Here is a 12,645-nt window from a genome sequence, read left to right on the forward strand (position 1 = left end):
TTGTGGCACAAGCCTGTAGCAGGTGAACTACTCACTGCTTTGTATTGAACTGTCCTGCCTGTATTGACCTGTCCCTGCCAGTTTCTTAATGATTTTGTGAGTAGGTTTCTGGCCACACTTGGAGATTTAAAACTTCTGGCCTCCTCTCTCTGTCCTATAAGCTAAGCCTTAACCTATGGCCTTGGGAACCTGTGGCAGGGATGAGGCAAGTCTACCCTTCCTCCTACCCTTCTGGGTTGTGCTGCCCTAGGGCTTGCTGAAGGGGGAACCCTTCCTTCTAAAAGGGAAAATCTCCTCCTCCATCATGGCCATCAATGAGTTCCTTTTGTAAACCTTTAAAAACCTGTTTGTTTGTTTTTTAAGTTTATTTATTTATTTTGAGAGAGAGAGCACAAGCAAGGGAGGGGCAGAGAGAGAGAGAGAGGGAGAAAGAGAGAGTCCCAAACAGGCTTTGCACTGTCAGCACAGAGCCCAATGTAGGGCTCGAACTCATAAGCCGTAAGATCGTGACCTGAGCTGAAATCAAGAGTGAGACACTTAACTGACTGAGCTACCAGAAGCCCCTAAAAATTTGTTTTGTTAACTAGCCAAGTTATATTGCTGAGAAACCTTGTTCTCTAAAATCACAGACTGTCAGAAACTTGGCTGTTTGAAATCCTTTCAGTGAGAATGGAGTATCCCTCTGCTGCTAGGAGGATCTGAGCAGCAAAAGCTTTTCAACCCCCAGAGCTTCAGACAACGAGTTTTCAGACAAAAATCCTACCTTTATTGTTTACTCATATTTTCCAAAGGAACAGGACCCTGAGTCCGCTTCTCAGCCCAGGCCTGAAATTGACCTCTTTGCATACAGGCCTGCTTAGCTCAGAGCCTGGCAAGCACTGCTTCACTGAAACTTCACCTAAACAGTCCCCTTACCCCAAATTCTACACTAGCCCTGTCTCTTCTCTTGTGAGACGCCCATGCTTCCTCTGGAATGGGGTCTCCTTTGCTCCAGAAGGATAATAAACTTCACCTCGTGGGGCTACGGGGCTACAGTTGAGTGAGACAGGCTTTATCACTCTGTGGGATGGGTCCTCTAGCTCATGGATTCTCAGCAGGGCCAACATTGCCCCCCAGAGAGGCGAAAATTAGTTCCAAGGAAGCAATGGTTTGTGGCTTTCCAAAGGGCCATGCACACACAGGAGTAGGTATAGAGTGTGTCTGTTGTATTAAAGTTTCACTGGCAGGGAAGAGTAAGGTGCTGAATAGGAAAAAATATCCAAAAAGGCTCCTTGAGAAGACAGAGATACAAAGAAGTTTGAGAAACAGTGCTGTAGCTAAATATTGAGTAGCTTTTGGTGTCCATTGTGAGTCAGGTGCCCAATTACTGGCTCTCTTTTGCAGCTAGAACTGTGTTCTTCTGACCGCTGTCTTGGGAGATCCAAGCTGGCTTGACCTCTTCTGGCATCCCCAGAATTTCCACCTCCCCCGGCGGCCCCCCACATGCTTGCTCTGCCAACCGGTGAGAGGGCACGATGCTCGTCACTCACACACGTGCTCCCACGCCCTCTGTCTGCCAGTCTCGTTTCTCTGCTTTAGTCCCAGGATACACCTTCCATTCTTCCCTGAACAGCCCTTTCCCTTGGCTTCTGCAAAATCTGGAAAACACTACCGCAGTCCCCTCACCACCACCCAGACAATGGCCCCAGCGTCTGATGACTTTTCACCCTCCCCACCCACCCCTAGCCTTTTGCTTATACGGCCTGGGGAGGGGGTAGTGCTGGGTGATGGTTGGAAGCAGCAAAGCCCTCTAAGCTGCCTCTTATTCTTCATGATAAACCCTGAGAAAATGGTCCGGCTCCTATTGTCCACGGCTCTCTCTAGAATGTGGAGTTTCCAACTCCTTTTTGTCCCCAGTTGGGTCCTTGTTACCAGTTTTGGAGTCGCAGGACTCCCTGTCACCCTTGTTCCCTTTCTGAACCACGTAGACTCATATTTATATTAACTTTTTAGCTTCCACCAGGGACTGAGTTCCTTGGGACAGAAGATGAGTCACAGGTCAGAGAGACAGCTCAGGCCTTCATCTCTGCCCCGAGATGATGGCTCTCTCCTTCCACCCGAAACCCAATCCCTCACCCACAGCCAGCCCTCATTCTCCAGCGACCTTAACCCCAGCAAGAGAGCAGACGCTAATATTAAAAGTCCTTGCCGTTCTCAGCCCAGCCACCTGCACACGGTTCTCAGCCCAGCCACCTGCACACTGTGGGCACAACAAATGTTTCTGAATTAAGGCCAAGTGAGCGCCAACACGTGCTCACGTGTCTCTGGTTGCCTTGCTGGGCGAGGAGGCTCTAACCGACTGTTTCTCATGCACCACTCCTCAGGGAGAAAGGCAAACTTACTAAATGGTCACATCTCGCTAAAAATAGCTAAGAGTATGCATCTATCTTTGAAGTCAACTGTGCTGACTAATTTATTTTTTCAAGTGGGTTTCTAATAAAGAATAGGGGAAGAGGACTTAGCGACGCAGAGAGCTGAGCTGCTTTGCATGTAGTTCCAGTTTTCCTCGTGGCCTGTTTACATTTGTCCCGGCCACACTGGCTCACTGGCTCTGGAAGCCAGACTAGGCATCATCCATATGGCATCATACGGATGATACGCAGCTGGAGTCAGGAGAGCAGAGTGGGTGAGGGGCACGGGACTCCGAGTCGGCTAATTCCAGCCTCCAGTCCTGCTTCAGTCACTTACTGGCTGTAGGATCTCAGGTAGAAGGCTTCACCTGCCTGGGCCCATTCCCTCGTGTGTAAAGTGAGTTATTCTCACTTGCTCATTTAATAACAGTACCTGCCACAGAGTTATCGAAGAAGATAATGGGTCAGGCCAAGTCCTTCCCCTAAGTGAGCTGGTATTTTTATGCCTCCAACCTGGATCCTCTCCCGACATCTAGGCATCCTATGGTTTAGCCCTTTCCCTCCGGAGTCTGGGTGTTTTATCCTTCCGTCCATCAATCCCACCTGATGCAGATACAGCATAAGCAAAAAAAAAAAAAAGAATAAAGAAAGACCGTTCTTTTTTGCTTGCTACCAAATTTATTGGTAATTTTTCTACTGTAATTTTTCATAAATGTCCCTAAAAGTCTGAATTTACTGAACAATGGGAACCTTCTGTGAGAGCAGGATGCTCCCTGAAGCCTGGCCTGTGTCCCCACTCTCACCCTGCTGGGTAGGAACAGCTCTGAAGGGTGGCTTCTTCCACTGCCTGGCACGTCTCTCAGGCCTTCGTCACTGCTGTCGATTCCTCCTCCGTCACCTTAAGGAAAGCCCAGGAGCTGGCCGTGGGGTCTCCCGCTTCTCTGGTGCCTGCCTCTGGTGCCTGATTCCCAGGGCTGAATCCCTAGGGGTCAGGGGATGGGAAGCGAGGGCAGTTGGGTGAGACCGAGAGCCGGGCTTGGGTGAGCACAGCCTGGTGCTCAGTCACGTCAGTCCCCAGCCCCCTGCTCCCCGGTCCTGCCCGACTTGAGCTACGAGAGCCCCCGCCAGGCCCCTCAGCAGCCCAGCCTGCTCCGCAGCCCTCCAGGAGTCTCCCTCCTGTTCTCTACGTTGGACAGCTCCCCCGGCTGCCCCCCTCCTCATTCTTGTCCTTCAGTTGCATGCTGTCCTCCTGCCTCCAAGGGCCCCAGGCCCCCGTCAGCCTCCTCAGCAGCCCCTGAAAGTCAGCCTGAAACCCAGAGGATGAAAAGTAATAGACAAGCGGGTCGACGCAGGAGTTCAAGGTGCTGAGGAGCAGCACGTAACTTCTCCACGCCGGGCTTTCACCCTGGATGTAGCCCACGACGTGGGACACGTTGTAGGGCCCAAAGCAGACGAGGAAGTTGAGCAGAGTGGCCACCACGAGCCCAACCACCCTCCTCCGCCGCCGGTGGTTGGTGCCTCTGCTGAGCACCCACACCAGGTGGCTGTAGCAGTAGATGGTGATGAGCAGGGGCACCCCGAAAAGGACCACAGCCATCTCCAGCCTGACGGGCAGGAGAATCGCCAGCTGGTCCTTCTGGAACTCCAGGTAGCAGGTGCCGTTGGTGGCCTCCCCGGAGAATTCCATCACGTAGACCACGCTGCAGTGAGCGGCAGCCAGGAGCCAGCAGGCCCCGCTGACCAGGCCGGCCTGCCCCGGCCTCGGCCGGGCCTTGTACCACAGCGGGTAGGCCACGCTGAGGAAGCGTTCGACGCTCACGGCTGCCAGGAAGAGGGAGGTGAGGTAGATGGTGGTGAAGAAGAGGGATCCGGAGAGGGGGCAGAAGAGGAAGGGCAGGGGCCAGCGCATGCCGTTGGCCGCCTCCACCATGCGGAAGGGCAGGAAGAGCAGCAGGAGCAGGTCTGAGAGCGTCAGGTTGAGCAAGAGCACGTCCACAGCCACCGGGCGGCGCCGCAGCTTGCCCACGAAGATCACCAGGGCCGCCAGGTTGAGGGGGAGCCCCACGAGGAAGGTGAAGAGGTACACGGAGAAGTAGAGCCAGTGATTGCCGGGGGAGAAGGACCGGTCCGGGCTGGGGTCCATGGTGATGGCCACTGGAGAAAGAGGCGGACGGAGGTGGCAGTCTGGGTGGGGACCTTGGTGCCCCATGCCGACGGCATCTCGACCGTTGGCAGGGAACACTGCCACCGCCCCAACTCCCTCATCGCCCCCCTGATGCTTTCCTCAGCAGCGTCAGCCTGCCTGTCTTCCCGGTCATACCCTGTCGCCTGTCCCTTCCCCGAGAAAAGCAAGCGCCGAGGCTCCCCCTCCAGACCCCCCAGAGCCCCGTGCTCACCTGCTTATTTGAGAACCCAACTGCTTTTGCCCCAGCACCTCGCCGGCTCCTCTAGAGAAATATAGTTAGCTATTTATCTGGCAGAACTGATAAAGACAGATGATCTCATTCACCGTTGGGCAATCGCACAAAAGATGCCTTTTGCTCCATCACCAGCGCCGCGTGAGTATGCAAAATGAGGAGCAAATTCCACCGCGGCGTGCTCTCCGTGCTCTCCGGCTGCCTCGGAGGGGATGCGCTACCCAGCCCCGAGCCGACCTCATCTTCCCCTCCCTGATCCTCCACTTGAATTGTATCTGCTTCTCTGGAATGGCGGTCGTCCAACTTGCCTTGTAAGGGCAGGAAGCACGACGCAGTGATGGAGGGCCCGTGCTCCGGAGCCAGAGCCCGGGTGCGATGCCGGCTCCGTCACTAACTCTGGGATTTGGGGCAAGTGACCCAAACTCTCGATCTCTGCTTTCTCGTCTGCAAAGCAGGGATAATCACAGTACCAATTTCGTAGGGTTTTGTTAGACTAAGGCATCGCTACTGCCTGTCGAGTGCTGAGAAGGGAAGCGGGCATGTTATGGTAAGTACTAACAGATGTTAGCTGCCAACATCGCAGTCATGGGTGTGGGCTTGTCTCTGGGGTGATGGGAATAACAACAGCACTAATAATGATAATGATGATTGAGGGGGCACGTAATCCGTGGCAGGCACTCTGCTTCTGAGGGCATCGCCAACCTGCCCTTCGCCTCACAGTGGGGAGGTGACTCACTGCTGCAGCCTGTTAAGCATCACCAGCAGGGTTCAAACTGAAGCTCTGTCCAGCTTCAGAGACTTCTTCTTTATGTATTCATTCAAATATTTATGGAACATAATGAGATACCATTCTGTACCCGCTGGGATGGCCATAAGCAAAAAATTAGATAATACCAAGTGGTGGGGAGGATGTGGAGGAATGAGAGTCCTCATACTTTGCTGGTAAAAATATAAAATTGTAGGGTGCCTTTGGGAAGCAGTTTCTTGAAACAGTTCGCGGAAATCTACCAAGTGACCCAGCTCCACTAATAGGTATCTACTTAAGCAATGTTCATAATGGCCCCAAAGTAGAAACATCCCCTGGGGGCCCATCAGCTGGCGAACGGATCCACCATGTGGCATATCCACGCGATGGAATACTCTTTGGCAATAGGAGGGAATGAAACGCCCAGAATATGGGTGAAGCTCAAAAACATTATGCCACGTGAAACAAGCCAGACATAAAAGACCATATATCGTATGTTTCCATTTATATGAATTGTCCAAGATAGGCGACTTTATGGAGACAGAAGGTAGAAAGTAGATTGCCGGTTGCCTGGGGACGTAGGGGGAAATGGAATCAGCTGTAAACGAGCAGGAGGGCTCTTACTGGGGTGACGACCGTGTTCTAACCTGGATTATAGTGATGGTTGCAAGCCTTAGTCAGTGTACTAAAAACCCTTGACGTGTACACTTGAAATGGGTGAATTTTATGATACGTAAATTTTATCTCAAGTAAGTCGTTAAAAATGGTGAGCAAAACAAAGATGTTGCTGCCGTGGGTCTGGTGGTGGTGAGGTCTAAGGGGATTGAGTGGTAGGAGGGTAGGACAGACTAACAGAGGCAGAGAACCACTGGGGAGGCCCTTCAGGCAAACAGAAAGGCGGGTGCACAGGCTAATCTGCTGGGGGGGGGCCTCTAGAAGGCTTAGGGCTGACGGGGTGGGGGTCACGAGGGTGCTGGGGGGCGGATCACGTGGGGCGTCATGGACCCTCGGGAGGAACTAAATTCCACCGCCAAATGGAGGAGGCACAATTCTCTGGAACAAATGGCCCAGCACCAGCTGGAGCTCCATAGCGGTGGGAGAGAGCGTCCCTGGCTTTATGGGAAGGGGCAGTGAGGCCGCTTGTGCTCAGGAGTTCGGGCTTTTACTGAAATTCTCTGCTGTCACCGCTGTGCAGGGAATAAACTTGTTTCTTGCTTCTGCGGAGCCCCGGGCAAGTTATGTAACTTCTCTGGTCTGTTTTCACGTAAAACAGATAATGAAATTTTCTTTGGAAGGCTCTTGCGAGCATTCATTCGTTCGGCAAACACTTCCTGAGAACCTGCTACTACGTGCCAAGCTCCCTTCTAAGGTGCTGGGGGCAGATGAGCAAATGAAATCCCTTGCCCTTGTCGACACCGAAGCATAAAAAGAGGTAGCTTGTATAAACCAGCGCGTGCACACCAGGCATGTAGCTACCCGTTCTGTGGCATAGGCTATGCTCACGGCGTGATCGCCTTTAGAGGAACAAGTCTGCTTCCCGCATCTTGCCTCATCAGAGCAGGTGCCCAGATGTTTGTCTCCTCCATGACCACTCTCCTCTCCCTGCTCTCACGGGTTCAGGGTGCCACCGTTTGCCTTTGCGAAGCGGACCACAAGGACGGGCGTTCACACCGATACCTCAAGTTCTTTCATATGTCCCCTGACCCTCGGGGGTCCTGCCTTGAAGGATCGCATCACGCGTCCACCCCTTCCTTGCTGTAGAGCCTCGGGAAAATTCCTTAATGCTGCAAAAATGAAGATGATAATAATACTTGGCTCCGGGACCATAGCTAACTTAAGGGACGCCTTTGTACAAATTAGGAAAAGGCACCCCACTCCAGGCGGTAGCGCCCTCCACCGAGGCGCCCTGCTTGAGGAGTGGGTGATATCTTTGTTCAAATTAGAATAACGTGCTCCTTCCTCTGGGTGGAAGTAGTCCCATGCCGGGCACATGGATCGGTGAGCACAGCACAGGCTAGACTTTAGTCGATGTTTGTCCGTCTGCCTGGCACTCTCGTGCAGTGAACAACCTGCCCATCTGTACGGCAGCTGCGTAGCCAAATCAAAGGATTGTGTGAGTATGAAATGGGACAACACTTGTAAAGCACTCGCCGTGGTGACTGTCCCATATCAGAGACTCTATTTGTTAGGGACTCTTCGTGGTGTGTATTTTCTCTAGTATTTTCTCTCCCTGCGGAGGCGTCTTTTCCTACCAACTTCCTGTTCACAGTTCCAGTGCTGCCCTCTTGTGAGTGCCAAACGGCATAACAGTGTCAGTATCTTGCCTCCTGCCTCTTCTCTTGTTCAGAAATTAAAATATTCTTTCCTAGGAGATGTTTGGGGAACAGCATCCCCCCGAACGTATCATCAGTGTGGCATTTCCTCTAGACTGGAAGAGAATTTCTACAGCATTGGCAGGTGGGCGCGAGGAGGAGAGGGACAGGCAGAGGTGGGGAGTCACGCCGATGTATGCGGAGGCAAGCCTACCTTCCTCCTGTGACCTGGTCCCTGGCCTCCGTCTTCCCTCCACTGGGATGTGGTCTTCGGCCAGGCTCAGTTCTTCCCATAAGCGGTTCCAAGGGTGCTTCCAGGCAAGGCCGCCCTGCAGTTCCTTCGGCGCAGTCCCCATCAGGGGCCTGCGGAAGCAGCCGGCCTCCCCTGCTCCATGCCCCTTCTCTCCAGCGGCGGCTGCTGCTTCTGGGATGTCCCTCCTTTCGTTCTTGCCACACTTGTCGCCCGGCCGGCACCCCCTCCCAGGTAGCCAGTCACCAACGGGTTGAGCACCACACTCCAGGCGCCCGTGATGAGCCCCAGTTTCCGCCAGCGGCCCCCCGTGTCGGGGTGCAGGAAGGCAGCCACGTTGGAGGCGTTGTAAGGCCCTAAGCAGAGCAGCAGTGTGAGCAGAGCCCCGCCGGCCACCCAGGCTGCCCTCAGCTTCCGTCTGTGGCTCAGGCCTGACCGGGCCAGTGCCCGGAGGCAGCCCACGTAACAGAAGGCTGTGATGGTCAGGGGGAGGAAGAAGAGAAGGAGAGAAAGGCTGAGGCGAGCAGGGCCCGCTGAGGCCGGGTCCCAGGCCTCCAGGCAGACCGGAGAGCCGTTCACTGGCGTGTTGATGCCCAGGGAGCTGTTGGTATCGTCCGTCCAGCCTCCTGGAGCCTCCAACCCAAAGACCAGCCCCAGGTGACAGAGGACAAGGGCCCATATGGCCACACACACACCCCAGGAATAACGCGGCCTCCGGGCAGCTTGGTACCCCAAGGGGAAGGCAGCCCCCAGGTAGCGGCCGACACTCAAGGCAGCCAGGAAGCCCCCGCCAGCATAGAGCGGAGCAAAGTGGGCCAGGGCAAAGGCAGGACAGAGCGAGGCCGGCAGAGGCCAGGCGCCCAAGGCCAGGGCCTCCACCGCCTTCAGGGGCAGAGAGGCTGCCAGCAGGAGGTCAGAGCAGCCTAGGTGGAGGGCATAGACAAGGCTGGGGGTGAGGCGGAGCCGGGCATGGGACACGGCGCCCCCAATGGCCAGGGCGTTGAGTGGGAAGCCCAGTGCAAAGGCGGCCACGTAGAGGGCGAAGGAGAGCTGCGGGGGCAGGTCCATGGGGCCGGGGCTGGCCTCCACGCTCCTGACCTCCACTCGCTCCCCAGCCTCGGCTAGGCCCGTGGAGGGGTGGGGGGATCGGGGGCTCCTGGGATCACAGACTGCTAGGGTATTAGAAGCCGTCCTGTGAGATATCAACTGTCTCAATGAGGGAGGCCCACGGAGAGAAGCGGCTCCAGTTAGCAGGTGAGCCCGAGTGAGGAGCAAGGCCCACTAGCCCTCAGTCCTCTGCTTTCTTCCCACCGTATCCTCTCTTAAAACACCATGGAAGCGTGCAGGTCCCATCGGAGGGAGAGCCTCCTGATTTCTGAGACTGGGGAGAGAAAGGGTAGAAAATTAGAGCCGGGTCCCACCGTGTGTGTGTGTTTTTCCTAGGACTAAGTCTCCTGAGTCCACCCCTCTCCCCTAATTCCCTGGGAAGAGAAGCAGCTGCCCCCCACACCCCCCAGGACCGTGGAGAGCCTGCCCTGCAGACAGTGGAGTGGGGGGGGGGGGGTGTCAGGATTTGGGTAAGGTGAAGCCTGTGGTAAAGGGCAGGCGAGGCGGGGCGCCAGGGCAGAGCCAGGGCAAGTCGGGTCCCATGAGTGCCACAGAGAATGACCTTGACCAACCTCAGGGAGCATCCTAAGCAGGTAAACTGGGGGGTCTGGGGAATAACCGCCGTGGGGAGAGGAGCCACAGAAAGAGGGACTCACCTCTTGGTGCTGCCAGATGTCTCTGAGGCTCAGGAGTCCCCCTCGATGGCCTGAGGGAGGGTGTCCAGGATGGGCAGTGAGCCGGAAGGGAGAGGAGGGCGGGGTGGCAGGGCCATTAGCCTGAGGCACCAGCAGCCTGGCTGAGCAGCTAATGGGGCATCTCAGGCAGGAGCTGAAGCCAGGAGGTGAGGGTCCAAACAGCTGATGCAGACACAGGAAGGGGACAGCAATGAGGGCTTTTTCTAGGCAGTGTGAGGAGTGTGTAGCTAGTCCCTTAAAGGAGCAGGGTTGTTGAGGTACGACCAGACCACGGCTTGTTCAGACCCGCTGTGGGCGCTGGCTTCTCTCCTCCTGGGTGAGCCCGTGGGCAGGCCCCAGCCTTTTGGGCTCACTCGTAGATAAAAACTTTGGTGGCCCACACCGTGTCTGGGGACTGATATGCGGGAAAATGAAGTAATTATTTCAAGGTGTTTCCTCTGCCCTCCCTGGACCCACACAGGCCGTGGGCACATTTTGGGAGGAGAGAGCTTCTCTGTTTTCCCTCTCCTTTCCCTTCTGGCTTGATGACTGTAGTTTCTGACCCTTTCTTCTGACGTTGGCAGGAGCGGGGAGGAGGACAGGCAAGGGACGAGCCTCATTTGGTGGTGCTGAAGTGCTGGACTGCGGTCCCCACACTGCCTGTCTCTGGGGCACTGGGAGGGACCCTGGGCGGCACTCACTAAGGCCTGGATGGCGTGAGCCTCCCCCTGGCAATCGCCTCCACAGAAATGATCGGATTCCCTTTCCGGACTTCAGTCACTAACGCCTCCCATCCGCGTCCTACATATGTGGTCCAGCACCTCCCTGGGGGTGTAGAAGAATTTGCCACCTGTTGTTTATTATTTTGTCTTTGGGGAGCTGACAGAACCAAGGAAAAATCAGAAGGAGGGCCATTTCCTCTCCCGTGACAAGCCTTTGGAGAGGAGGAAAGCAGGGCGTGAAGGGAGACGTGGGATTATCAAGAGCTCTACTCCGGCCCTGCCCACCTGGCGGTTCGGGTCTCTGCCCGCATCGCCTCTGAGGAGGGCATTCCTCGGACCCTCTCCACATGGGCCCCTCCCCTGCTCCAGGCTCTCTGCCTTCATCTTGTGTTAATTCTAGCACTCAAGACCCTGCGACATCAGATTCGCTAGCTCCTCTGCTGGCACGTCGGTCAGTGAGGGTCAAGATGTCTGTCTGCCTCGTCCACTGCTTGACCCGTACATAGTAGGGGCTCGGTAACTGAACGAGTGACCAGTTGTCTGGGCCCTGGGAGGACAGTGAGGCCCGGGGCTGGGTGGAGGGCCGCCTGGATCCTGGAGTCCCGGCTTCAGAGCTTCCTGGTCACCTGCCATGCACACCTCAGCACCGCCTGGTGACAGCCACGTCTCTCAGTCAGCTGGCCACGAAGTAGGTTTCCGTCAGCCGCCGGACTCGGACGGAATGAGGAGACACCCGCTGGTTGCCAGGGAGCCTGTACAGGCCTCCTCAGGTTCAGGGCCACCTTTAGTCCTTTGAGGGGACCCTGCCCTAAAACCTGTTGGGCACCCTAGATTAGAGATCCCAAGATTAGGGTGATGTCGTATCTTTTTTGTCCCCCAATAACTGGTCTGTGTTGGATGCATTGACAGGTGCTCAGTAAATATTTGCTGAATAAATGGTTGAATGGTTGAATGATACCGGACCTCATTCTTGATACAGAAACCCTCTCACTTAAATAATTCTTGCAGTCTCTCCTTCCTCCAGAAATGCTAACGGGGCTCACGAGAAATCACACTGGGGACAAAGTGAGTTGATGGGGGAAATCAGTGCCTCATTGTGCCGTAACTTCAAGGATGACCAGAACGTGGTCTTTCTCAGGGGCACCTGGGTGGCTCAGTTAAGCATCTGACTCTTGATTTCCCCTCAGGTCATGATCTCAAGGTCGTGAGATTGATCCTGCTTGGGATTCTCTCTCTCTCTCTCTCTCTCTCTCTCTCTCTGTGCCCCTCCCCCCCATTCACACTTTCTCTCTCGCTCGCTCTTTCAAAATAAATAAACATTAGGGGCGCCTGGGTGGCGCAGTCGTTTAAGCGTCCGACTTCAGCCAGGTCACGATCTCGCGGTCCGTGAGTTCGAGCCCCGCGTAGGGCTCTGGGCTGATGGCTCAGAGCCTGGAGCCTGTTTCCGATTCTGTGTCTCCCTCTCTCTCTGCCCCTCCCCCGTTCATGCTCTGTCTCTCTCTGTCCCAAAAATAAATAATAAAAAATGTTGAAAAAAAAAATTTAAAAATAAATAAACATTAAAAAAAAAAAAAAAGAACATCTCCTCAGAGAACATTCTGGTATTGAGCGGATGGGAAGGCAGGGCAGGGAAGGAAGGTGGAACTTTTGGAGCACCCACCACAGGCCAGGAGTTTGCATCTTCTTGCTGACTGATTAGACACCTGGTTCTGCTTCTAGAAGAACAGGCAGAGAAAGGTCGGAAGTGAGAAGCGGAGGGGAAGCTGGAAGGACCTAACTGGAAAAGTCAGAATTCGGGAACATAATAGGGAACTGGCGGCAGTGACGCTAGGTGAAAGAAACGTCGTGAGGTTTCTCAAGGCGACTGGCCTTCGAGAAGTTCTTGGGCAACTGTGGCTGTTGACCGAACTTGGCAGGGTCACTTTTGAGAACAGCTGTGAGTGATGAATTGGCTTCCCCTTCTTACATTCTTCAAGAGATGCAAACAAGATGGGAATTTGGTTTTTTAGGGACTTTTGGCTATTGTGG

At 54.8% G+C, this 12,645-nt stretch overlaps 2 protein-coding genes across 2 annotated transcripts; both read right to left on the bottom strand.

The window, feature by feature from the left end:
• Positions 1-3,087: 3,087 nt before the first annotated feature.
• FFAR3 (free fatty acid receptor 3) lies at positions 3,088-6,319 on the bottom strand. Its single transcript, XM_045441206.1, is given in 3 exon segments — positions 3,088-3,601; positions 3,604-4,544; positions 4,787-6,319. Coding segments are annotated over 2 exon segments (1,008 nt in total). The 5' UTR covers positions 4,534-4,544; positions 4,787-6,319; the 3' UTR covers positions 3,088-3,523.
• On the bottom strand, positions 6,316-11,359 carry FFAR1 (free fatty acid receptor 1). The gene has a single exon (XM_045441210.1). The coding sequence runs from the start codon at positions 9,180-9,182 to the stop codon at positions 8,220-8,222; it is 963 nt and encodes a 320-aa protein (XP_045297166.1). The 5' UTR covers positions 9,183-11,359; the 3' UTR covers positions 6,316-8,219.
• Between the last annotated feature and the right edge of the window lie 1,286 nt (positions 11,360-12,645).

The sequence above is a fragment of the Leopardus geoffroyi genome, chromosome E2 (genome assembly GCF_018350155.1).
Source record: "Leopardus geoffroyi isolate Oge1 chromosome E2, O.geoffroyi_Oge1_pat1.0, whole genome shotgun sequence".
Taxonomy (NCBI): Eukaryota; Metazoa; Chordata; class Mammalia; order Carnivora; family Felidae; genus Leopardus; species Leopardus geoffroyi.